The sequence below is a fragment of the Ursus maritimus genome, unplaced genomic scaffold, assembly GCF_017311325.1.
Source record: "Ursus maritimus isolate PB19 unplaced genomic scaffold, ASM1731132v1 scaffold_21, whole genome shotgun sequence".
NCBI lineage: Eukaryota > Metazoa > Chordata > Mammalia > Carnivora > Ursidae > Ursus > Ursus maritimus.
Window position 1 is genome coordinate 6,595,176 of NW_024424564.1, and position 27,293 is coordinate 6,622,468.

Sequence of the window (27,293 nt, forward strand, 5' to 3'; positions counted from 1 at the left end):
TAATTTTTTAAAGATTTTTAATTTTTTTTTTTTTTTAGTAATCTCTACACCCAGCTTGGGGCTTGAACCTACAACCCCGAGATCAAGAGTTGCATGCTCAATGACTGAGCCAGCCAGGCGCCCCTAAATCTTTTTTTTATTAAAATGTAAAAGCTGTGCAATTAAAAACAACGTGCACACACTACCAGTTGAAACATAAATATATATTTAAACTTTCAAAATGTTTTTCACCTCCTATGAGGTGATCTGGTATTTTAGTGGAGGACATCTTGTAACTCTATTTCCAATTGCCCCAAAGTATGATGTTCCTTTTTCCTCCTGGAACCCAACCCCTTTCCTCTCTGAGGTGGCAAACTGCTTACTAGTCATCCTTCAAATCCAGTTTAAATACCACTTCTCCCAAAACCTCTTGCAGTCATTTTCCCCCTTCAGGGCCCCCAAAGCTGGGAGTATTTCTTTCTTACAACATTATTGTACTTTACTTATTTATGCAATAAACCTTGAGGTCCTTTAAGGCGGGGACCAGGAACCTGATCTCGGAGTCCTAGCTCTTAGCTTGGTGTTTTGCCCACAGTAAGAACGTGAAAGTTTATCACTGGATACATGAATGAATGCTCAAAGTCTAGAAATCCCTACTCTGTTTAGATCCTGCAGGGAAAAGATTTGTATACTGGACACGCCTCTGAACAATCGCTTTGATAAACCAGGCCCACATTATGTCAGAAGTGATCCGTAAGGAGACAGGAAAGGTCCCAAGTGGTACTTGCGTCTGTGACAAGGCTGGTGACCACGCCTTTCCTACACCCCTAGCTCCCGGGGCTACTTCTAGGATGGGGAGAATCTTTGGTTCAAGATGGGTATTTTTCTCCATCTCGACTGAGGAGCTTCACCCTCCTTTGACTTTTTTTAGCAGCCAACTCGTGCACAATTCAGTTAGTCTCCAATTCTCCTACTGGGGTCCAACATCTTGGACTCCCATCCCTTCCCGTCGTGGAGCGCTCCAACTCTGGATTTCTCCGACGGATTCTAGAAAAAGCCCCTCCAGGACCCCCTCCCTCGGCCCAAGACGGCCTGGGTCGGGAAGGGGTTCTCCAGCTGCCGGGGCAGCGGTCCGCCCGGCCGGCCGAGCAGAGCCCAGCCACAGCCGGGGGAGGCGCGGGGGGCGTCGCCCACGGCCGCCCGGGCTCGGCGCGCGGGGCGGGGCCGCGTGTGGCCGCGAGAGGCATCCATCTTCTCGGACCAGCCGGCGTTTCCTCACCGAGCGGGGCGGGGGCGAGGGCGAAGGGCACGGCGCGGCGCCGCCCCTCCCGCGAGCCCTGCTCCTCTTCGCCGAGTCTCGAGCGGCCGGTGTGGCCGCTTTGGCCGCCGCCGCCCACAGCTCGCTCTCTGGGCGCGGGGAGCCGCGGGCAGTGTGCGCGCCGGCAACTTTGCGGCCGCCGGGGGCGCGGCTCCTCCCGGTGCGCGTGCGAGTGTGCAGGGCAGCGGCGGCCTCCTGGGGGCAGCAGCGGAAAGCGGGACGAGGAGAAAGAGGTAGCTTCGGCGCCCCGTGGCCAAGGAGGCAGAGGCCCCTCGCGGCGCCGGCTGTCGAGACCTAAACTCCGCCGGGGCTGCGCCCAGGACGCGTTGGAACGGAGCAGCGGCCGCCCTCCCGGCCGGCAGCGGGGACTCGCTCCAGGATTACGTTCCTTTTCGCCTGCCCGGGCGCTAGCAGCCGCCTTTGCCCACGGGGGAGCGGCGGCCGCGGCAGCAGCATCCCGGCCCGGGTGGGACCCCCGAGCGCCGGAGCCGGCGGCTGAAGCAGGAAGGGAGGGTCGCGGCGCCCGCCCTCCACGGCCGGCCCTGCCCCGAGCGCCCGGTGCGGGTTTCTAACAATGGTGCGGAGCGCCGGCGCGAGCCCCGCGTCCGCCCAGCGGCCGTAGAGGAAGTGGCCGGCTCCGGGTGGGGTGGGCAGGGAGACGCCCCCCGCCGCTCGCTCGCCCGCCGGAGTTTGCCTGCGCGCCGGGCCTCCCCGGCCCCGAGCCCGGCTCCCCGCCGGATCACCGACGGCAGCTCGAACCGGAGAGACTATGGTGCCAGCGCCCGGGTTGATCTAGTCCTCGGCTCGCTTCTTTTTTCCGCCGCCTCTTCTTCCTCCTCCTTTACCTCCTGTCGGTGCTGCCTCTGGGTTCCCGGTGTGTGGGAGTACAACTCTCTGCCTCTCCAAGGAGACCGGTTTGTGACAGCCTAACCGAACTTGCCCATTGAAAGCAAACCCAGAACAGCTGGATAATGTCCACTCCGAGCAGATTCAAAAAGGACAAAGAGATCATAGCCGAGTATGAAAGTCAAGTCAAAGGTAAGGGTGGGAGCGGCTGCCTTGCTCCTTTTGTGTGCCTTCTTGTCATTGTGCTCGAGGAGTTGCATTTCTAACTTGGTGTCTGCGTTGGAGGCAGGCGGTGAGGGACAGCCAGAGCTTCTGGTTGAGCCACCCCGGGGTGCGTACAATCCAATCCCCGTCCCAGTCCTGGTCCCGTCAAGCCCACAGGGAGCTGCAAACCAGGCGGCTCTCCCCGACTGCCAGAGCGCACCTCCACTAGAGCGAGAACTGGCGTTAAACTTAACCACCTTCAGCCGGGCAACTTACATGGGAGGCAGGCAGCCGCTAGTGGTTCCTACCCAGTTATCCTCTTCCTCCTCCTCATTATTCTTTTTAACTGATATCTTTGTCACAACATACATATATTTTTTTAAGAAGTCATTTTTCTGAAGTCTGGACACTAAATGGTCTAGAGCTTCATTGAGTGCAGACGATTTTAGACATTTACACTATTCCCTATTTATTAGGGTGAGTCCGCCTTTTATAAAACAGCTCCCTAAAAGCCTGGCAGTTAAACCAAGCAGGGACTAGTGGAATCTGACTCCTCCTTTATAATGGGCCAGAATTCATTGCCATCTTTCACACTCACACGGGAATATTGCTTTATCATTTGCAGGAAGCTACTTGCATGTAAAATGGTTTGAATATTTAAGTAGTAGTTTCAATCCATTTACGTTGTCAACTAAGGAAGGAACCTAATTAAGGTTAAGCATTTTTATTTAATGTGCCTTGTGGTTTAAAAAATATATTTTCTCTCTAGTACAAGTATTTTGTGTTCCTGTTGAAGTGTTTAATGTACACGTATCTCTGTTGTGTTTGTGTGGGTTTTTTTGTTTTTGTTTTTCTTCGTCTGTGGTCTCTCCTGGGTGGTTTTCCCTATTGAGACAATGGATGGAGTGTTGAGATTGCTGCTGTTATTTGGAATATTCAAGACAAAGTTCATAACAATTGCTATGTAGACACCTGTGTTTTTTCAGATACAGTCTATAAAAGGGCTGCTGAGGGAGGCATTCTTTACTTGCCTTGGGAAAGGCAGGGGCAGCCTGGGTGTTCTTTTGTGTGGTCAAGTTGTGAAAATGCTTGGAGTCCTGTGAGAGGACCTGGAGGGGGACCCTCCGCCACCCGAGGGTGAATTTGGACCAACTCATCATGGCCACGGAGGTAGTGTGCAAGCCCAGGAACTCATGTTTCTTTAGGCTAGCATCGATAATGGAGTTGAGCTCAGTGTTGTTCAGGAAATGATTTTTGACTGCTTGTAATTAATAGGAACTGGTTACATTGACATGGAAGTTATTTTAGTAGAGAAGTAATTACTTCCTTAGTGACAGGTAAACTTTTTCATAAGCAGAATCCTTCTTAATGAGTGCAACACAGCCTAAAACCTTTCATTCTAAGGTGGAACTCCTAGTCACCATTCCTTCTGCAGGTTTTCCACATGGCTCTTTGTGGTAGATCTTTGGGGGATGGCAGTCTGGCTTTCTTGCTGCCTAGAGCGCTGACTGGCAGAATGCACTTTCAAGTATTGGTTTAGTTATTTCTGCTCTTAAGTCATTTGTCCATGATCAAGTCCTTATATGAAGAATAGTCTCATGATTAATTTCTTTCAGAGCGTGAATTCTATTGTTATGTGACTACTGATCTGCTTGAGATAAAGGCCCTCTACATTAAAAAAAATCAATAAAATGGGATGTGTTGCATTGTTTAAAATGTGTCTATCAAAACCAATCCAAGAAAAAATTATGAACATGGTGAGGATTATTTTTGGAACAAATTCTGGTCCCAAAGAAAGTGATCTTTTCCATTATCTTCAACCTTCCTCATTTACACATACTTACAGTCCTCAGGCTGCTTTATGACTCTTTCCTAACCTGACCTGCCCTTCTCATCAGGACCTGTGTCCAGACTTTATGTATTTCCACCCATCCTGTTTCTAACCCAGATCATTATATCCACATGCAATTACGGGAGTAGGGCAGTACAGTGGAGTTGGACCATACACACCTTCAATGGCACCAATTCACCTGTACTTCTAAGCAAAATCAAGAAACGAGTGGGAGAAAAATGACAGTGACACAGTGCGTGAGGCCAAGCCATCCCGTGCGTGAGGCCAAGCCATCCCGTGCGGTTCCTTCGTAAGGATGTGAAATGCAGGACTCTGGTTTTCTGTTTTATTTGTTGAGTCCCTCTGTAAGGGTGAGCACCTTACCCTAGCAGAGTGCTAGTCCACTGTTTAAAGGTATATGGTTTTGGAACAAGAACTTCTTTTAATTCCAGCCAACTATTTCATCTGTTGATAAACAAAAGAAATGTGGTCTCTTTGATTGCTGAAGGAAAACCCGGCTGGCTGGACTCAGAGGAGAAGACATAGGTCTGTTCCCAGTGAATAAAGCCACATATATTGGAATTTCTGGATGACTTCAGGGTATGGGTGATTTCAAGAGTCAATTTCGGTTATCTTTGCCTTTTTTTTAAGCCTTTTTATTTAGAACTCAATACTCCAGAGTATTGTTCTTTCTTTTTCTCTCCCATTTCCCTAATATCAGTTGCACGAATTTCAGAATTTCTGAGATAATGGTTTCATCTAAAGGAATGACTCCAGGTGTGGGATTTTGCCACTGTGGCTGCCCGCACATGTTTTGGGAACAGACTTCATGGAGCTATTCTCAACTGTGAAAATAACCATCATAGGTGACAATGTGTAGTTTTATGTGTAAAACTGTAAGTACATCTAGTTAGATATACCATGTTGAGTAAGTCACTTAGCTTCTCTTTGGCTTTTGGTTTTCTTACCTATCAGATGAAGAGTTTGGATTCTCTCGGTTCTAAGGATCTTTGAGTCTGATTGAAGATGTTGTATCAGTTCATGTCCATCACTTAGTAAAATTTTCAAGCTTTTTGCATTTTCTTTCAGCTACCCAGTTGTGGGGGAAATCATCTTTGCTTTCACTTCTTTTTATAATGAATTCACAAACACTATGTATTATTTGAGTTCTCAGAAAATTAAAATGTAATGCAATAGGGAATACAGAAAAATAATAAAACCATGTTCAGAAATGTATAGCCCAAAATTGTAAGAGGAGATAGAATTGTGAATTATGCAAGTTGTCAGAGCATAGATAGGTTTACATCAGGGACAAAAGGACCTCAAGTGGTAATTTAAAAGGAGTGTGTTAGCTAGGAGAAGAAAGACTATCGCATGCATGTTAGTCAGCTTCCCAAAGATTTAGAATCTAGAGAAGTTAATCTCTTGTTTGTGGGGCTCTGAAGAAGCCAGCCTGTCTGGAGAAGTGTATGAAACACAAACCAGTTGACTGTGTTGCTTATTAGCATCTCTGGCAAAAAGCTTAGCAGGGGAATAGATGGTAACAACTGGCTAACAGAAGGTTTGGAGATTATCTGGATTCTAGTATTCTATGCAATTTTTGAATTCTGCAGCAAAAGTATTGTGGCACACATATGAAAAATACTGGTTCCCATATGGGAACTGAAAGAATCCAAAGACACATTTTGTGAGGTGGAACTCATGGACTGAGAGGTTGTGTTTGTTTCTAAAAATGCATGTTGTTAGTTGCTAGGAATTGACAGCTATTATTTGCAGTATTTTCCCAGGGATAATCTCATACTCATCTACATGCCATATGTACAGGAAGTGCCAAGAAAATCTGTTGTTCTTCGACCACTCTGCTGCCTGAACTACAAATAGTACATTTTGGTAGCAGTCGGATCGTGAGGAAATGCCAATTCAATTTGGTATGTCATGCAGTAGGTTTCAACAGAAACAAGTGCAGCTGTCACCAGTATGGAACCTGTATCTCCACTGATGCTCTTTCATGTAACCTGCAATGGAAAACAACAACAACTTAAATCAGGAATTAAAACTTTATAGCTGGGAGGGACTTTAAACATTTCCTGTCCAACCCATTCATTTATGCGATGCGAGGAGGCATAATGATAGAGTTACGCAATTAACTATAACCTACCTGGGGCTAGAACCCAGGTCAGTTGTTTTCAGGAACAATGATTTACCTTTAGATTCCTCACAAAGTAGAGCAGGAGATAGAATATTCACTGTTTAGACTTTTTTTTTTTTAAAGATTTTATTTATTTATTAGAGAGAGAGAGAGCAGGAGCAGTGGGGAGGGTCAGAGGGAGAGGATGAAGTAGGCTCTCCGCTGAGCAGGGAGCCCAATGTGGGATTCGATCCCGGGACGCTGGGACCATGACCTGAGCTGAGGGCAGATGCTTAACTGACTGAGCCACCCAGGCAACCCTCACTGTTTAGACTTTACATGCATTGAAGGAACCATAGTTGGACCTAGAAGAGAACAGCAACTCCTCTGGTCTGTTAACAGGAGGAGTTAAATTGACTAACTGTAACTAAGTTGGGTGGTTTTTTGGGTTTTTTTTCTCCACCAAGATCATTTCAAGAACCTACAATGTGCAGGCAGTGACTTCACATGCTTGCCTTAGGATCAAGAAAAAAAAAATATATGGCGACTACATGCAAATGTAACTTGCTTGAAATTTTGGTCAAACTAATGGGAGTGACTGCAGTAAGCCCTCTTATGTTGCCCAGAAACCCTGATTAGTTTCATGAACTTCAAAATATATTAAGGAATAGTTCGGGAGAAGTTTTTGAGGACAATGCATCCTTCTGAAGTGCAGTGAAGGTTGGCATGTACTGCAGGGTGACAAATCGCAGCTTTAACAGCCTGTGCTGCTTCCTTACTCTCGGGAAGCGTTGACCAATTTGGGAACCACACGTTTGCAACTCTGGTTCTGGTTTGAGAGTCTGCTTCGTAGCGTGGCCAGACCCTTTTCTTATTTCATTCATGCTACCCATTTTCCCTTCAACTCAGACAGTTAAGAATTAAGGAAAAGGAAAGGAAATAAGCTGTATGTCTTATCACTCTATGTTTGTTTTAACTTGTTGAAGGTAGAAGGTGGGATTAGGGATAGTTATTTGAAGACATTTTTAGTTACTTAAAAGTATTTTTACCGGTTGGTCCCGAGTTACTTTGTAGTGTGTCGACAGCATGTATATATGTGCTCCTGTTGATACTTCAAGATGGGAGAAAACAGAACATCGTGTTTAAGAGCAGAGGTTTTGGTGTTAGCCATCCAGCCCTGTCACTGATCACAGGTGTCATCTCTGAGAGTCCATTTCTTCATCTGTAAAACGGGGATAATAATAGAACTTACTTTCTGGTCTTTGTAAGGTTTCTGTGAGGTGATTTGTGGAAAGCTTTATCACAGGCTCGGTACGTGATAAATAGTAAAAATCAGCCCTTGTTATCTGTGTAATTTTAGTTTTCTGCACATTTCAACTGCTTCTCGTTGCATTCTGACTTAGATAAGCTATTTGAAATTCAAAGACATAATCACCAGGCTGCTACCTGACTAGATCCCAGAGTGGGTGAATCTTTAATCATCCTGATAAAGTCCCGTGTACTTTTGGAATGGAGAGGAGCGAGGTTTCATGGTAGAAATACAAAGGGAAATGTGATAGGCAAACCAGAGAGAGTCCCAGCTCCTCATCGGTGGATTTTATATTGTCATTATTTTTTAATCCAGGTACAGGTAACAGACCCTAAAGGCGTTATATTTCCTGGGCCAGGCTGCCGTGTGTTTGCTTACAACTTTTGCTTTGAATTTTCTTTACCTTTGTTCAGTGATGTTGTATGGAAAATGAAAACTGTAGTCCAGTCTGTGGATTTTATTTACTTGTGACAAAAAGGATTCTTAAGACATCAGATCAAGTCACTGATTTAATTTCATGGTCTTGAGAAAAATATATATATTTTAAAATCAGTATGGAAAGGAAGAATTCACTTATAACTGTGAATTTGCTTCTGCTTCATGAGGCGATACTTTGTTTTTCCCCCAGCTTTATTGAAGTATAATTGACATATAACAGAAAGTACTTTTTAAAAAAAGATTTATTTATTTATTTTTGAGAGCGCTCGAGTCGGGGGGGGGGGTGGAGAGAATTCCAAGCAGGCTCCATACCCACAGTGTGGACCCCATGCAGGGCTCGTGACTTTACCACAAAATTAAATTGAATTCAAATAGTGTGTAACTTCTTCAGAATGTCATAAAGGTAAAACCAGTCTAAATGTCCAACAGTGGGGAATGGTTAACTAAATTCCACTGGGGGTGGTTAACTAACTTGTATACGTGGAATGTCATGCAGGTATTACCAGTAGTTTTTGAAGAACGTTTTGGCATGGAAAGATATTTTATAATAATTGGGGGAAAAAAGACTATAAAAGGATGTTGAAATAATAATAATTAAAAACAATCGCATCAGCAGCTAACAGTGAGTGAGTGTCCGTGCTGTGCCAGTCATTGCTCTGGCTGCTTCACATGAGCAGACTTTATGTGTGTACTGGGGGCTATAATGCATGGTGGGAGGAATTTCTGGTTATTTTTCCTTCTTGGTGTATGTTGTACTTCCTGTGTTTTTGGACCACAGGACACCTTGGTAAGTTTCCTGGTTTAATGCAGGAATCTCACAATAATGTAAAAATAGAGATTTCTCCTTTTTTCTTTCCTTCCTTTTTCCCCTCTTCCCCTCCCCCCTTCTTTCCTTTTTCTCTCGTATGACATTCTGAAGGTATGCAGTGCGGACCACCAGAATTGTTTTGCCTCGTTAAATTATTTGAGTCTTCTCCATCTTGTTGCTCTGCCATCACCTGGGTAACTGCTTGATTGACATTGGGTCTTAAGTATGTCTGTGTTCTAGCTGGTGGGGAGCAGCACCTGCCTCAGTGTTTTAAAACCCAGGCCAGACATATACAGACGATTTTCATTCATTTAACTGGTGAGGATTTAGTCACACGGCCACATGTGCTGCAAGGGAGTCTGGCAAACATGGTCTACCTAAACAGTCCGGTTTCCTGCTACCACTCTATGGCCACGGCAGAAAGAGAGGAAGATTTTGGTGGATGACTGGAGTTAGCATAAAGACAGGCTTTTTTAGAGAGGCAATCTATTGGGGTGAAATTGTATTTTGTTTTGGTTTGTGTGTCTTTGATTGCTGGTAAGATAGAGCATCTTTTCACATGTTTACTGGCTATGTGTTTTTTGTCACTAAAATATTATTCGTTTCTTTGCTCATTTATCTGCTAGCTTGTCTTATTGATTTGTGAGTTTTCTTTGTAGTGTGTTCTCATTGTTCATCTCTTATCAGTTATATCTATTGCAAATATCTTTTCCCTGTTTGTAGCTTGTACTTTCACAATTGTAAAAGCTATCTCTTGATAAACAGAGGTGGTTTAATTTTTTCAGATGTATCGATTATTAACTTATGTTTGGTGTTTAAGCAATCTTTTCCTACTCTGAAGTCAGAAGAATATCTGTCTATATCCTTTTGTAAATGTTTTAAAAATTTGCTTTTGACATACAGGGTTTCAGTTCATCTAGAGTTTATTTTTCATACTGTGAGTAGGCATATATTTTTAGTTCTTTTCATTTGGATGACCAAAATTTTTTTTTAGCTTCATTTGCTAAATAGTTCCTTATTTTATTTTATTTTTTTAAAGTAAGCTCTAGGCGTAATGTGGGGCTTCAACTCATGGCTCTGAGATCAAGTGTTGCATGCTCTACTGACTGAGCCAGCCAGGTGCCTCCCAGTCCCTTCTTTTAAAAAGTGATCGACCAGCTCCTTCTGTCTTGATCACGGTTTTTCATATGTGCATGAGTTTATCTCTGGATACTATTGTGTTTCATTGGTTAATTTGTAGGTTCTTGCACTAGTATTACATTCTTTTAATTACTATAGCTTTATAATGAGTCTTTATATCTAGTAGGCCAAATCCTCCTCCCTTATTTTTCCAGAATTATCTTGGTGATCTTGGTCTTTTCTTTTCCAAATACATTTTAAAGATTTATTAATTTATTTTAGAGAGAGCGCAAGAGAGCGAGTGCACATACAAGGCAAGGGGCAGAAGGAGAGGGAGAGAAGCCTCAAGAATACTCCCTGTTGAACATGGCACCTGACGCAGGGCTCAAAACCAGGACCCAGAGATTATTACCTGAGCTGAAACCAAGAGTCAGACGCTGAACAGACTAGACTGAGCCACCCAGGTGTCCCTCCAAATACATTTTAGAATCAATTTTTTCTTCCCTGGGAAACCCACTGGCATTTTGATGGAAACTGTGTGACATTATAAATGAATTAGAAGAGACTTAACGTCTATATAATATTAATTCTTCCTACCCATGAATATGAATATTTCTCCATTTACTTAGTTCTTTTTAAAATATCTTACTGAAGGGGCACCTGGGTGGCTCAGTCAGTTAAGTGTCTGCCTTCAGCTCAGGTCGTGATCCCTGGGTCCTGGGATCAAGCTCTGTGTTAGTCTCCCTGCTCAGCAGGGAGCCTGATTCTCCTTCTCTCTCTCTCTCTCTCTGCCCCTTCCCCCTTCTTGTGCTCACGCTCTTTCTCAAATAAAATCTTTTAAAAAAAATAAAAAAATAAAACATCTTACTGTGGGGGCACCTGGGTGGCTCAGTCGGTTAAGTGTCTGACTCTTGATTGCTGCTCAGGTCATGATCTCTGGGTTGTGAGATGGAGCCCAATGTTGGGCTCCATGCTCAGCATGGAGTCTGCTTGAGATTCTCTCTCTTCCTTTTCCTGTGCCCCTCCCCCTACTTGCATGCTCTCTCTCTAAAATAAATAAATAAAATATCTTACTGAAAAGTTTTATATTTTCTATGTTTTTGTTAAATTTATTTCATGATATATTATAATTCTTATTATTAATGTTCATAAGATCTCTTCTAAAATTGTGTTCTAATTGTTTTCTGTTATACAAAAATGCAGTTTACTTTAACATATTAGTCTTATATCCAGCCACTTTGCTGGTCTATTAGTATGTCTCTTTTTTTTTTTTTGGTAAAAAAAATTACTTGCCAATCAAGACAATTTTATTTCCCCCTTTCCAGACTTTAAGGCTTTAATTTATTTTTCTTGTATTTTTTCCCTAGGCAGAATATTGAACACAAAGTTCATAAAAGTGGTGACTTTGGCATTCTTTTCTTGTTCTGGATTTAAAGGAATGGTTTTAAGCTCCTCCTCCCTTAAAGGATGATGATTGTTTTCAATTTATTATATACACTCTTCATCAAGTTAAGTAAAATGTCTTGTATTTCGTTTCTACTTGAGGTTTTAATCATTAATAGGTAGCTAAATGTTATCTTTTTTCTTTTTGTATCTGTTAATAGTCTCTAATATGTTAATGTGTTGAGTAATGCTTATAGGTTTCCTAATATTAAACCATCTTTGCATTCCAGAATTAAACCTGTATTGGGGTGCCCAGGTGGCTCATTTGGTTGAGCATCCAGTTCTTGATTTCAGCTCAGGTCTTGGTCTCAGAGTCGTGAGTTCAAGTCCCATGTAGGGTTCCACCCTGGGCATGGAGCCTAATATAAAAAGAAAACAAAACAAAACCCACCTGTCTTCATCATTGTATTTTATGTATATAAAAATAGTTGGGGAGCACCTGGGTGGCTCAGTCAATTAAGCATACGGCCCTTGATCTCAGCTCAGGTCTTAATCTCAGGCTTGTGAGTTTAAGTCCCATGTGGAGCCCACTTAAAAAAATAAATAAAAAGTAACAATTTAAAAAAAGATAAAAACAGTTGGATTCAGTTTGCCAATATTTAGGGGGTTTTGCCTCTCAATTCTTTTTTTTTTTTTTTTTAAGATTTTATTTATTTATTCGACAGAGATAGAGGCAGCCAGAGAGAGAGGGAACACAAGCAGGGGGAGTGGGAGAGGAAGAAGCAGGCTCATAGCTGAAGAGCCTGATGTGGGACTCGATCCCATAACGCCAGGATCACGCCCTGAGCCAAAGGCAGATGCTTAACCGCTGTGCCACCCAGGCGCCCCTTGCCTCTCAATTCTTGAATGAAACAGGCCTACGGTTTTCCTTTCTAATAATGTCCTTGTCTGGGTTCATATCTCTTATACCAGCCTCACAGAATGTGTTAGAGTATTTTTTTTTCTACTTTATGGAAGTTTGACATTTTGGAATATTCTTTCCTTGAAAGTTTGGTAGAACTATTTGTCTGGGTCTAGGTATTTACTTTGTGTGAAGAACTTTTTAACTCATTGACAGTTATTTTCTTTATTAGTTATAGGATTACTTATTCTTTCTGTTTCTTCTGGCATCAGAAGAACTTTTTAATTCATCAGCAGTTAGTCATTTTCTTCACTAGTTATAGGATTATATATTCTATTTCTTCTGGCATCAGAAAAGCTTTTTAACTCATCAGCAGTTAGTCATTTTCTTTATTAGTTGTAGGATTTTTTATTCTTTCTATTCCTTCTGGCATCAGTTTGGATAAGTTATATTTTTTCCAGAAATTTGTCCACTTTATGTTTTCAAATATATTGATATGTTAATGATGGTATTCTCTTATTTTTTTTTAAAGTGGCTGATCCGTATTGAATTCAAAATATTATTAACTTTTTTTTTTTGCTTTATCTCTTTCTTGCTGAATCTTAAAAGGGGTTTGTCTGTTTTTACTGGTTTTTCTTTTTATTGATTATTGCTTTTATCTTTACTACCACCTTTCTGATTTTCTTTAGGTTTATTTCTTTATTTTTTCTTAAGTTGGATGCATGACGCATTTATTTTTATCCTTTTTTGATACTATAAGCATTTAAGACAATATTTTTTCCCTAATATAAGTGTTATTTCTAATGTAAGTGTTATTCCTAACAAAGGCATCTGTTCTTTGTTCCTTATAAATATTTATGATAATTCTCCTTAAAATATCACCTGTGCTACATCTTATAAGATTTGATATGCAAAGTTCATTAGAATTAAGTTCTAAGTATTTTTAATTCCTCATAATAGTTTCTTCTTTGACCCATGAGGCATATAGGAGTATGCTTTTAAATTAAAACAAAAAAAGTGGGGATATTTAATTTATCTTTTTAAAAAAATATAATTACATTGTGATTTGAGAGTAATAGTGTTTGAAATTAGTTGGGGATTTTTTCCTCTTTTACTATTCTCTGGAGGATTTCATGTAAGATTGGAATTATCTGACTCAAATGTTTAGTAGGACTCATCAGTAAAGCTATCTAGGTCTAGTGCTTTCATCAAGAAAAAACATTTGTTATTGCTTCTACATTTACACATTTTCTGATTGACTGGCCTAACATCGTTTATAATATTCTCATATATTTTTGATTTCTGCATCATCTGCAGTTATGCCTCTTTTCTATTAATAACAATTGTCCATGTGCATTTTCCCCATTTTTCCTTGATTGACTTTGCCAGAGGTATGATTATTTTATTAGTTTTTTAAAGAACAAGTTTTTTGCTTCCTTGATTTGCTATATTGTATCTTCGTTTCCTGTTTCACTAGTTTATTCTCCATTATTCTCTTCCTTTTACTTTTTTGGTGAGCATTATTTTGCCATTGTTTTAAAGTTCTTACTTATTTTCCAGGTTCTTATTTTGCTTCTTTTCTAATGTTAATATGTAAGTGAATAAAATTTCCTCTAAGCATTGCTGTACCTGTGTTCTACGAAGTTTTATATGTAGTGTCTAGTCATCTTTCAGTTCTGTGCATTTTCTAATTTCCATTATGATTTTTGCCTGTAACTCATGATCTTTTAAAAATGTGTTTATAATTTTCCAGATATAAAGAGTTATTTCAGTTATTTCGTTACTGATTTCTAACTTAACTGCATTGATTTTCTTTGTCGTAAATCTTGTATACTATTGAAGATTATAAGCCGCATCCTCCCCTGGCCCTTTCCATCTCCTTCTCCTGCTTTGTATCTCTCCATAGCACTTATTATCATTGATCTATTTTATCCTGACTTTATCTTGTTTGGGGCTTTTAAAATTCCTTTCTTATGTGAAAGCTGGTGATATAATTAAATCATATTTTAAAACCACTTTATCCTGCATTTTAGTTTCAACCAGAAGGGTCAGTCTGGGGTATCTATCTAACTTTAATGTACTGTAGGAAACAGAAGTCTAATATTCATTTTTTGAAGCTGTCAATATATTATAATTTTTATTAATGAGATTTAATTGACATATAACATTCGTTTCAGGTGTACAACATAATGATGTAAATATTGCAAAATAATCATGACTGTAAGTCTAATTAACATCCATTACCACACGTCGTTAGATTTTTTTTTCTTGTGATGAGAACTTTCTTTTTTGAAGTAAACTCTGTCCCCGACATGGGGCTCAAATTCACAACCCCAAGATCAAGAGTTGCATGCTTTTCCAACTGAGCTGACCAGGTGCCCTGTGATGAGAACTTTTAATATCTGCTTAGTCCCTTTCAGACAATTATTTTAAATGTTTCCAGTATTGATTTCTATTTTGGCACAATAATCCTATAGAATATATAGTTCAAGCTACTGTGAGAAGAACTAGTCTTGTGTTTTTTCCTAAAGAGTACTATAGGATCTGGTCCTTACCACCTAGAGTAATGTTTGTAATCCAGTATCAATACACGGAGGAGGATATACACATCAAGAGAGCAAATAATATTACGCGAACAGTTTTAAATTCTTCACATATAGGTTTGCATCTGCACCTGGAAAACTCCAGGATATATGACTTCTAGGGATGGACATGTATAGTGAAGGCTCCAGTAACGGGCAGAGCATGAAAACATCCACATTTTATCAGTAATCTGAGCTGCTGTTGGAAAGTCTCTGGGGTTTTGCTGTTACTGCTATTCAGACTCTGCTCTTTCGTTCTTGCAGTTTGCAGGTGACAGTTTCTCTTTTCTTGCAGAACTCCTTCTACCATCTTCTCCATTGGAATTCTCCTCCAAAGCAGGGACCTTTAATAATTCAGGGCCCGCTGGAAGAGGTAGCACCCTCCAGCCTTCTTGGCATCACAGCAGAATAGATGAGCCGGCATCACAAGAGCATTTACAGAGGTCCCAGCAACAGTTCTCGCAAATGATGGATGTTCCAGTTTCTGGGCTGTCATTTTTAACTCCTTTCTCAGTTGGTCTATGGAAGACCCCTGGACTTTTGCCCTTTGCCTTTATTATTTTGAAGGTGTGGCTTATAAAAACAGCTCCCTCCCTCAGACCTCTAGCAATTAAGATAGAACAATAGGTGTCTGCTTATCTTAAGTCAGACAATTTTTACTTCTGAGGAAGTCCAGATTTTAGTCTGGCTGTGAAATTAGCATGTTTGAGAAATGGAATTATGCCTCTGAACAGTTACCAAGGGGAGCAAGTAGGAAGAAGTCAGTCTGCTCATCTTGTTTGACAGAGGTCCTGGCCGGGTGGCCTATTTTGATGTCTGGTCAGTGTAGTTCACCAAAGTTCTCCTGTGAGGATCACTGATGGCTTTTTCTTGTGCCTCATACTGACCGCCTACACTTAGAGCACAGTCTAGTCCAATTATAATCTCTAAGCATCAGGAGAAAGTCTGGAATTCAAAGCCAAAGGTGTGACTGTTGTAGGACTGAGTGCAGCCTGCTGCCTGACCTTGAAGGAGAGGAAGGTGAGGAGAGGAAGGTCAGAAGAGCCACCTGTTTCAGAAGGTGCGGGTTGAGCAACACTCCAGAAAGTGGAGGGCTATTCTCTGGGGGACCTTCAAGCTCAAGTAATTTGCTCTTATTTCTTCTTTGTGCCCACTTCTCCTGTTCCTCTTCATCATTGTGGACGACTGATGCATTCCTTACTGATAACATGGCACAAAGCTGGCAAGTTTTGAAACTTTAGAAAAGGGAATTTGTTAGATTTTGTGACCCCTAGAAAAGAGAGTTTTCTGGGCTCCCTGGTACAAAAAGAGGAAGAGCTGATGAATGCCTTTTCAAATGGCCACTCTTTTTTTAAGTTGAACTTCTGCTGCAATTGTATTCACAGTGTTTACGGGGACTCTCACATGTGTCACCGAAAGTTTATGTTTGAAAGATTGCCAGACTGTTTTTCTAGAGTTTAGAGTTTTAATTATACCCATTTTCCTGCATTCTCCAAATACCTAACATACAAATAGATATCTCTTGTTTGAAGCTGGGACATCTCCTTCCTGCAGTTAAGTTAGCATTGCCGTCTCTCTCTCCCCTTTTACAGAGAGAGAGCACGGCAGGGAGGGGCAGAGGGAGAGAGAGCATCTCAAGCAGGCTCTCCGCTGAACAAGGAACCTGACACAGGGCTTGATCTCAAATCCCTGAGATCGTGACCTGTGCCAAAAAAGAGTCGGACGCTCAACCCACTGAGCCACCCAGGCGCCCCTATAGTTTCTTTTCTGTCAGGCATTGCAATTGCTCAGTGGTCTTGGAATTAAATTGTGAAATAATGTGCAGAAAGCTCTGTGCACTGTGAAATACGATAAAAGTTACTTTTATTGCCTTTGTGGTCAGTGGATGTTTCTGGCATTCTCATACTGCCGTGTCCCATCTTCAGATACTACATAATACTCTGAAATACGCATGCTCGCATAGACCGATGTGTTTTGTGTAGCATAGGAGTTTATAGTTTATGGCTGCCGGGGTCTGAATCCCGGCCCAGCCACTCTCCAGCTATTTAACTGTGGGCCACTTACTTACTCCCATCCTGCCTTGCTTCCTTGCCTATAACATGGAGATAATAATACTGAGTGGAGGGGGGCTGGTGGCGAGGGCAGTGAAAGACAGAACAAAGGAGATAGAAGTCTATTGAATGCACTGCAAGGGAGCAGTGGGCAGGGCAGCAGAGAAGAGACTGTCTGCCACCAGGCAATGGTGAGGGGCCACAGTTACAGGGCTCAGTGAAAGCATATGGGGACCCCCTTTTTTGGCAGTCTTAGGAACTGTGCCTGGTTATAAGTAGCTTATTGGTCAGTTAGGGCCTATGGCTGTTCCAAGGTGGGAGAGGGTCACGTAATGCACCTATTTGCATTCAGCTCAGTGATCTCTGTGGGGCCTTCAGCCTTGCTCAGGTTTGCATTGCTCAAGCCTATTGCCTCAAAGTGGCCTCTACGCTTACCTCAGAGCATTGTTAAGACAAAGTGTTGAACAAACAAACTGGCACACAGTAAATGCTCAGAAAATGTTAGTATATTGCCATTTTATGAACTCTGGCTCGGAAAGCAGTAATAATAAACTTCAGGTTACGGAAGACTTAGTAGCCAAAAGGAGACTAAGGAGACAAGAGGACTAAATATAATATGGCAGCACTGGGTGTTATATGCAAACAATGAATCATGGAACACTACATCAAAAACTTAAGGATGTACTGTATGGTGACTAACATAACATAATAAAAAATTATTATTTAAAAAAATAAATAAATATGATATGGTGTCTTGCGTGGGATCCCGGAACAGGAAAAAGACATTAGGTAAAAACTCAGGACATCTGAATAAAGTACGGGCTTTAGTTAATTTTAAAAATACTAAGAGTAAGAAAATAAAACGGTTGTTTTTAAAAGTCCCATTTATATAACTTCTATGATTATAAAGAACTTGTTGGCTAAATTACAGAATTGGTAAGGCAAAAAATGGAAATTCTCAAATGGTTTGGAGTATATACTTCCAATGGCATTGTTTGTATTTATATTCATAATATTTATACATTAATCTCCCTGTGTACTTATTTAACAAATGTGGTCATTTGCAGAATAGTTAGTATTGCTCAGCATTATATCCTAATAGCAGTGATACTCAGAGTTGGTCCCTGGACCAGTGCTGAGCAGCAGACTATTTGTTACCTGTCCATGAGGAGACAAGGTGCATCATGGTACCGCTTTCTTTATCCCAAAAGTCTTTTTTTTTTTTTAATGATTTTTTATTATATTATGTTAGTCACCATACAGTACATCCCCGGATGCCGATGTAAAGCTTGATGATTCATTAGTTGCGTATAACACCCAGTGCACCATGCAATACGTGCCCTCCTTACTACCCATCACCGGTCTATCCCAGTCCCCCGAGAGAAATCATATGATAATTGTCTTTCTCTGCTTGACTTATTTCACTTAGCATTATCTCCTCCAGTGCCGTCCATGTTGTAGCAAATGTTGAGAACTCGTTCTTTCTGATAGCTGAGTAATATTCCATTGTATATATGGACCACATCTTCTTAATCCAGTCATCTGTTGAAGGGCATCTCGGCTCCTTCCACGATTTAGCTATTGTGGACATTGCTGCTATGAACATTGGGGTGCATATGGCCCTTCTCTTCACTACGTCTGTATCTTTGGGGTAAATACCCAGTAGTGCAATGGCTGGGTCATAGGGTAGCTCAATTTTTAACTTTTTAAGGGACCTCCACACTGTTTTCCAGAGTGGCTGTACCAACTTGCATTCCCACCAACAATGTAGGAGGGATCCCCTTTCTCCACATCCTCTCCAGTAATTGTTGTTTCTTGCCTTGTCTATTTTTGCCATTCTAACTGGCGTAAGGTGGTATCTCAGTGTGGTTTTGATTTGAATTTCCCTGATGGCTAATGATTTTGAACATTTTTTCATGTGTCTGTTAGCCATTTGTATGTCTTCATTGGAAAAGCGTCTGTTCATATCTTCTGCCCATTTTTTGATTTGTTTATTTGTTTCTCGTGTATTGAGTTTGAGAAGTTCTTTGTAGATCTTGGATACCAGTCCTTTATCTGTAGTGTCCTTTGCAAATATATTCTCCCATTCCGTGGGCTGCCTCTTAGGTTTTTTTATTGTTTCCTTGGCTATGCAGAAGCTTTTTATCTTGATGAAGTCCCATAAGTTCATTTTATCTTTTGTTTCTCTTGCCTTTGGAGTATCCCAGAAGTCTTGCTACCAGTGAATGTCAGCTAAACTAAGCTGTGCGTGGTGATGTAATGATTTAAGTTCTGGCACAAACTCTTTATCACATTATGGATCTGGAATGAACAGTTCACCAACCTTCACTGGAGTGGTATTGGTCTGCAGCATTCCATAGAAGGATATTGAGATCTGCCTGATCCTTTTAATAGCTGTTACCATTATTTGTTCTTTGTTGATTTAGAGAACAAGCTTGTCCTTCAATGTAGGAGTGGTGGCCATGTACCAATGGCCATTGGTACTTTAAACGTCATTATTTTCAGGGCTTGGGCTTCCTTTAGAGAGGCAGTGTGGTATAGAGGTTAGTATCTTGGATAAATCCAATTCAAATTGTGGTTCCTCTGGAACCTCAGTTTTCCAGTTTGATAATGGGTGTGATGATTACATCTATTTTATAAGATTGTTGTGAGGAATAAATGAGTTTATACCTGTAAGGAGTTTAGCACTGCTCTTGGCAAGTGGTAAGTGTTCAATAAAAGTGAGCTGCTGTAGGAATTATTATTTATTATTACTACCTGAAGCTATTGTTTTAATTAGTGGCAGTTCTTTTCTTAAATGATTTAAAATTCACTCCTTTCCAGAGAGATGAAAATTACTTAACAGACTTAAATCTTACAAAGCAAACACTAAAAGTGTAAATCTTAATGGTTCTTTACAAAAGCAGTAGGAGACAGCCGATCTCCAGGAGCTATGCTGGGCCCAATCTTAATAGAATTGTATGGGTAAACTTCTTATGACATTTAGCTACAAAAAAGTACTTTGTTGTAATTCGTTGCCTCATCGTTGTTAGAGAGCGTTGCGGGTTAATGAGTTCTGCTTTCTCTGCGTGTGCGATTGCAGCTCTAGATGTAGATTGCTCTACCAGTAACCTGCGCTAGTTAGTTGTTGGTTAAGTGTCGCCAAAAATAAATCATCTGCCACACAGGTGAAGGCTTGTGGAATAACCATAGTTATTCCAGCTGTTGCCTCCAGACAGGCTGTATCTGTATAGTACGTGTGTTTGTTTCTTTCCTCCCTTTGAGCATGGCTATACCCTTCCTAAAGAACACCTGAAATAGCAGCTTGCAGCTCTTCCCTGGCTACACTCTGAGTTCTCCTGTGTGTTAACCTACAGGTATTCACTATTCCATGGAAGTCTTTATCACTTGATTGTTTTGAGCAAGACCTAGTCTCCCCTAATAATGACTCAGAAGAAAGCTTGGGTCCACCCTTATGCTTCTCATCTGATGCAGAATGCCTGGTTACAATACAGATGTTGCCTGCAGTTATCGCTGTCACTGCTTATAATACCAGCAGCTCACATTTAGAAGGGTCTTTCCTTTAAGGAAGGTCATATTGGTGTCACCTTATAGATGGGGAAAATGAAACTCAAAACTTAGAAACTTGCAGTAGTTTCCCCAAGATCACACAGCTACTACATGTTGGGGTCACCACATTCAAACCTGTGCACCATCCATTCCAAAGAGCTACGTAAGGACGCTGCATTATGAGAGGCTACATGCTTAGATTTCATGTTACTCACTCTCTGTAAACTTACAGAAAGCTAAGAAGAATGATGGCCATTTTTGTCTTAATAAACAGAGTTGATATCAATTCAGATTAAAGTCTTTGTTCAACAACTATATACTAATATGAAATTGTTGTCTTACTATCTCAATGGATTTCTTGATGAGGAATCTCATGGGAGGGTTGCCTCTTTGTATGTAACAGAAAAGACATTTTGGGGGAGAAATATTTAAAAGTCTAAACCAGAATATTCTTACTAAATTTAGTGCCCTGTTGGTAGGGATAAGAATCTCTGCCTCAGCTCTCCTGTTACTCCACCATAAGGCCTTGCTGGTGCCTAAGTGAAGAGGCCCTGCCCTGTCTTGATTTCTCCTGGGAAAGAAGTTGTATCTCTTTAGCTAGTTCTCTAGCTTTACCCAAAACTTCACTCTTTGTTGCTATTATTCCTCTCTGAGCAGGTGTTGAGACTTCTGGTAGACTCTCTCAGCACAGGTCAGAATCACCTAGAGGGTTTGTGTAAGCAGTTTGCTGAGCCCCACACCCAGCCCTAGAATTTGCATTTCTAACAAGTACCCAGGTAATGCTGATGCTTTTAGGTCAGAGAAATCACACTGGGAGCCATTGCTGTAAAAATCAAAGCAATTTTGTAACTTCCTTAAGTTAGCCAATTTAGATGCTAATTTTACTCCCTGTTTCCCTAAGATCTTTACCTTTCTTACAATTGCTCTCAATTCCTGTAAATGGACATCAAATCATGGCAATTTAAACTAAGAATATAGAAAATGCACGCAGCCCTCTGCTTCTTGCTTTGCTTCCCTCCCCCCGCCCCAATCGTCATAATTCGTTAGTTTCTCAAATTATAAAAAAACCTTTTCACATCACATCTGGGTAAATTGAAAACTAAAGTGGGAACATGATGAGCCCTTAAGGAATAAAGCTTCAATTTCCTTACAAATCTGCATGTGCTTTTGAACTAAGGAAAAAGAGCACAAGGCAAAGTAACCTTTTTAGGACCTCCTATGGCCCATTTCCATTTCCTACCTTCGCCACCATCTCCTAGGACAGTCAGGAGACCTGACACTTAACTCTGGAGCTACTGAAGTGCACCTTTTACTGTGGGTTATGGTTAATTCAGGCTAGTGTAAGGATGGAGTTTTTCTGTAAGCAGGAAATTTTATTGTGTTTCATGAGAGCTTTTATTTGATTTTTAAAAAATCTTGTATCCACTGATAATTCATGAAATTGCTATAGCAATAGTTACATAAGAATTATACCTTATGTGAGAGTTAGGCTCTGAAGTCAAACAAGGAGAAAAACTAAACAAAATTACTCTTGAAAATCCCAAAGTTACCACGTTACCAAAAACTGCATCTGTGAAAGCTCAGAAGCCAGAAAACTAACGTGTGTGTGTGTGTGTGTGTGTGTGTGTGTGTGTGTCTATGTGTGTTTTAAGTAATTGCTACACCCAATAAAGGGCTCGAACTCATGACCTCAAGATCAAGAGTCCCATGCTCTTCTGACTGAGCCAGTCAGGCACCCGTGTTTGTTGGTTTTTGCTTATACGTTATGGCTTCACACCTGCGTATGGCCAAGGTCTAGTTGAAAGAGCAAAGGGATATTGAGGGGAAAAGATTTTCCTTCCTCCCCAGGTCCCTTACAATCAAATAGGTTAAATTCCAATAAATTAAATGTGCTTATAATAGGACTGCATTATATTGTTAATAGTTAAATTCCAATAAATTAAATGTGCTTATAACGGGACTGCATTATATTGTTAAGATAGTTTAAACTTGGGGCGCCTAGGTGGCTCAGTTGGTTAAGGGGCTGCCTCCAGCCCAGCTCATGATCCTGGAGTCCTGGGATCGAGCCCCACATTGGGCTCCCTGCTCAGCAGGGTGTCTGCTTCTCCCACTCCCTCTGCCTTTCCCCCTGGCTTGTGCTCTCTCTTGCTCACTCTCTCTCTCAAATAAATAAATAAAATTTTAAAAAAAGATAGTTTAAACTTTGATTCTGGGTCATTGGTTTAAATTCTTTTACAGTCATGCTGGAATTAAGTATCATTCATTCATTCAACAGTCCCTGCTCAGCAGGGTGTCTGCTTCTCCCACTCCCTCTGCCTTTCCCCCTGGCTTGTGCTCTCTCTTGCTCACTCTCTCTCTCAAATAAATAAATAAAATTTTAAAAAAAGATAGTTTAAACTTTGATTCTGGGTCATTGGTTTAAATTCTTTTACAGTCATGCTGGAATTAAGTATCATTCATTCATTCAACAGACAGCTTTTTTTTTTTTTTTAAGATTTTATTTATTTGACAGAGAGTGTGAACGCACAAGCTGGGGGAGCAGCAGGCAGAGGGAGAGGGAAAGGGAGAAGCAGGCTCCCCGCTGAGCAGGGAGCCTGATGCAGGGCTCCATCCCAGGACCCTGGGATCATACCTGAGCCAAAGGCAGACGCTTAACCAGCTGAGCCACCCAGGCGCCCCCAACAAACAGCTGTTGAATACCTCCTTTACCACACTGTAGACTCTCCAAGCGCAGGTGTGTTTTAATCAAGGCACCTGCTTTGCCTTATAGCAGTTGCTCAGTCAGTGTTCATTGAATTAATGATTAATGAAACACAGCCTGTGTCTTTTTACCAATTGTGCTCTAGATTTAGAGATGGAGAAGTAAGCGAAGATTTGCTAAATGGTATGTTAGAGGTGTTTTGAATTCATGGGAGCATTGTGCAGGAAGAAATTAGTTCTGCCTGGGAGAGAACAATACACACCCATGGGAGAGACATTTGAGCTAACCTTGATGGATGAGTAGGAGTTCTCTAGGAGAGGAAGGGCATTCTAGGTAAAGGAGAGTCTCTTCAGTGAGTGATTCTGTGTTTTTCCTTTTTAGGAGGTGTTAGATCAGTGCTTTAAATGCTTCGAGCAGGGTAAAGAGATAAGGATAGAAAGGCGTGTATGGGGCATGTATTACGTGTCTTTTGCATGCATTATTTTGTTTGAATCTCATAAGAAACACATGAGGTGGATGCTGCTAATTCCATTTTCCAGATTAGAAAGTTGAGGAAAGTTTATTTTGCCAGAGATGACATAGCGAGATGACAGCCATTATGCTTGATGTTCTTACATGGCACTCAAGCAGTTTAGACTTCGTGGAAGGTGAGAAGCCGTTGAGGGTGACACGATGAGATTCTAGGGTGCTGGGTAGACTAGAAAAGCCTGAGGAGGGAGGCCAATTTGAAAGTCTTGTACTCTACAGTGGCTTATTGAAGGCTTCAGTTCTGTCCTTGACCTTGAGGGTGGAAACATTGAGAGATAAGGAGATCTGAGAAGTGGAATCTAGAGGACTTGATGACCCGTGAGAGAAAGAAGTCAAAGATCAGGTTTATGGAGGGGAGAACAAGATGCGTGGTGATCTGGTGGAAAACAGTGTCATGTATTATTTGTCTCCTTTCAAACCTTGTGTTTTTTCTGTGTATAGTATCAAAATATATTAGCGCAGTAATACATGTACATAATTTCTAAATATACAAGTGGAAACACATTGAGATTATGCTCACTTTTTCTTTATGGGGTGTACCATCAAACACGTTTGGAGACTGCTGATTCCAATGTATCCAAGAGTTGGGTCCCCATCCACTGGGACAAGAAAGATTGAATGGGTGAGGTGAAAAGATGACTGTCTGTACTTTTATTTCTGTAGATGATTATTCCAAGTTCTTTCTTTTTGAGCCGTTTGTCTTTTGCACATCAGAATAATCCAGAACATCTTTAAAGTTGGATTAACAACACTACAGGTATTCCTTTCCTATGGGACGGATTCTGTTCTAAGCTGTTCTTGTCATTGGAGAACGTTGGAAGTGGAACGAGCATTAAGGTCATCTAATTGAGCACCTTCCTACCCATCCAAAATCTCAGACAAGTAGTCATTGGGCTTTTGCCCCTTCGAGAGGTAGGCATGCAGTCCTGTACAAGGAGGTGTACTGTAGAAAGTTCTTCCTTTTATAAGGCGTAGTGTGCTTCCCTGTATGCAGCTTCTACACATTGGTTCTTCTCCCTCCCTTAAAATCATTACAGAGCCAGTAACACCATACATGGTGCCTTACAGTTTACCAGGCACACACACGTGCAGAGTCATGCCTGATGCTCAGAGCTCCTCTGTGCAGGCCAAGAGGCGGTTGAGATTATAGTCCCATGGAAAAGCATCCTCGTTCTTATCCCTACAAGTATTTGTCATGCCTGATTTGTATATTCTAGGTAGGAGGCATTGAAGTACCAGGAGCCATCAGACCTGAGTTTCAGTTCAGGTTCAACCACTCTCTAGTAACAAGACCTTGGGCAAGTTATTTTGCCTTTCCGAGCCTCAGTTTCCCTGCTTGTAAAATAGGGGTAAAGCACTCCATCTCAGAACACTGCTGGGACCATTACATTAGATAACACTTTTAAAGCCATTGTAAAAGTGTGGCTTTTTAGATATGCAACGGATGTTGCAAATGAATGTGCTTGCTTTGCCTGTCTCCTTTCAAATAAGTTTTTAAAAATCTATATATAGCTTGATGTTGATCTTTGTCAAATTTTATATTACCCCTAATATAGTTCCATTATATCAGCTAATAGAGGTTACTGTTTCTCCCCCCCAGCTTTATTGAGATATAATTGACATAACATTCTGTACATTTAAGGTGTTACAACATAATGATTTCATACATGTATATATTGCAAAATGATTACTACAATAAAGTTAGTTAACATATCCATCACTTCATATAGTTACAGTTTTTTGGTTTGTGGTGAGAGCATTTAAGATTTACCCTCTGAGCAACTATCAAGTGCATAATACAGTGTGATTATAATCATCATGCTGTATATTAGAGCCCCAGAACTTACTCATCTTATGTATGGAAGTTTGTACTCTTCAACTAATATCTTTCCATTCCCCCAGCCCCCAGCCTCTGACAACCACCATTCTATTCTCTATTTCTATGAGTTTAGCTTTCTTTTTTCCCCACAGGAGATCATATGGTATTTGTCTTTCTCTCTCTGATTTATTTCATTTGGCATAATGCCCTCAGAGTCCATCCATGTTGTTGCAAATGGCAAAATTCTTTCTTTCTTTTTTTTTTTTTGCTAAATAATATTCCTGCGTGTGTGTGTGTGTGTGTCACATTTTCTTTATCCATTTATCCATCAGTGGACACTTAGGTTGTTTCTATATCATGGCTATTATAAATAATGTTGAAGCGAACGTAGGGGTGCGGATCTGTCTTTGAAATAGTGTTTTTGTTTCCTTCAGCTATATACCCAGAAGTGGAATTGCTGGATCATTTGAGAGTTCTATTTTTAATTTTTTGAAGAACTAATGGAAGTTACTTTGGAACTTAATCCCATCATTTGCTTGGTTACCTCATTATGATTATTATCTTGATTTTTTAAAAGTTTATTCAGTTATTTCAAAAGTCATAGAAAGATGCACTATCAGAAAGAAATTTCAGCTCTTTCCATTTTGAGAAAAAAAGCTAAACCTGCATTGACTCTTTTAAAAACATTTTATTATATATGACATCAAATGGGTCGCTTTTTACTGCATTGTAGCCATATGGGACTAAATGAGAAGGAATGAGAGTAGGTTTTCTTTTTAATTTGCCATTTTTCCTTCATGGAGTCATGCAATAAATGCATATGTATATCTTTGGAAATAAATATTGAGAAGGAAAGGATCAGTTAATTCCACAGGCCTTTCTTTCATCCCGTTTTCATGTTCTGTCTGGAGGGTAAAAATTATGATTTTTATCTTCATTCTGAGAAATCTGTCCCTTTCAGGGATTTAAACTCTTGATAGATGTGAAAGCCCTTTGACAACCACTAGCTCGTGTTTAAATGTATTTTTAGCCTGCCAGACTATGAGTTTTCTGAGGCCTGAGATCCAGTGAGAATTTTTCACTCTGTTAATGGCACATAGCACAGTGCCTAGAACATATAATGACTAATTAGCTGTTTGCAGAATGACTGAAATGTTACTTACTGTTAAGTTTATTGAAATGTAGTGCTTACAGATTTTTTAATGCATTTTCGGAGTGTGCTATCGTATCTTTTAGTTCAGAAGCATATACTTCAGATAAAATACATAAATTCAGAAAAAAGAGTTTTTTTCCCACAAATATGCAAAATTATGTTGAGTGTCTTTACATAAAGACAGTGGAAATGTGGGAAATGTTTTGTTATTGATGGTAATTTTTCTTTGGACCTCCTTGGAATTTTTCCTCTTGAGGAATGCATATTTCTTTCCCCTAACACTTTGGTGATGGGGGTGGTACCATAGACCCTAAGTGAACTTACTCAGTCCAGGGTACATAGCAGATGTCTTGTCCAGAATTCCAGTCCTGCCATCACTACTCACAGCCAGCAATGAACAGCTCTGGTTCTTTATTCTTAAGGTCTTTTTATATGTCCTCTTCGGATTTCATCCAATAGCACATTTCTGCAAAGGTGAAATCTTTCCCCATCTCTTGTTCCTAATGTTTTCCCCCAGTAAGTCCATTTATGCAAGGAGTCTGTTATCTGTTGTATCCATTTTCTAGCAAATTCCGGGGCTCTTGAGGGATATTAAGCAGAGAAGAATTCAAGGCCAAACACTGTGGGTGAGGGTATCTCCAGTTAT

General features: G+C 40.8%; 1 protein-coding gene across 1 annotated transcript in view; it reads left to right on the forward strand.

The window, feature by feature from the left end:
- Nucleotides 1-1,280: 1,280 nt before the first annotated feature.
- SRGAP1 (SLIT-ROBO Rho GTPase activating protein 1) overlaps nucleotides 1,281-27,293 on the forward strand; it is a 259,904-nt gene continuing 233,891 nt past the window's right edge. Inside the window, exon 1 of the mRNA XM_008684244.2 lies at nucleotides 1,281-2,335. Within this exon, the coding sequence (XP_008682466.1) occupies nucleotides 2,269-2,335 (67 nt within the window). The 5' untranslated portion in view covers nucleotides 1,281-2,268. The remainder of the gene's footprint in view (nucleotides 2,336-27,293) is intronic.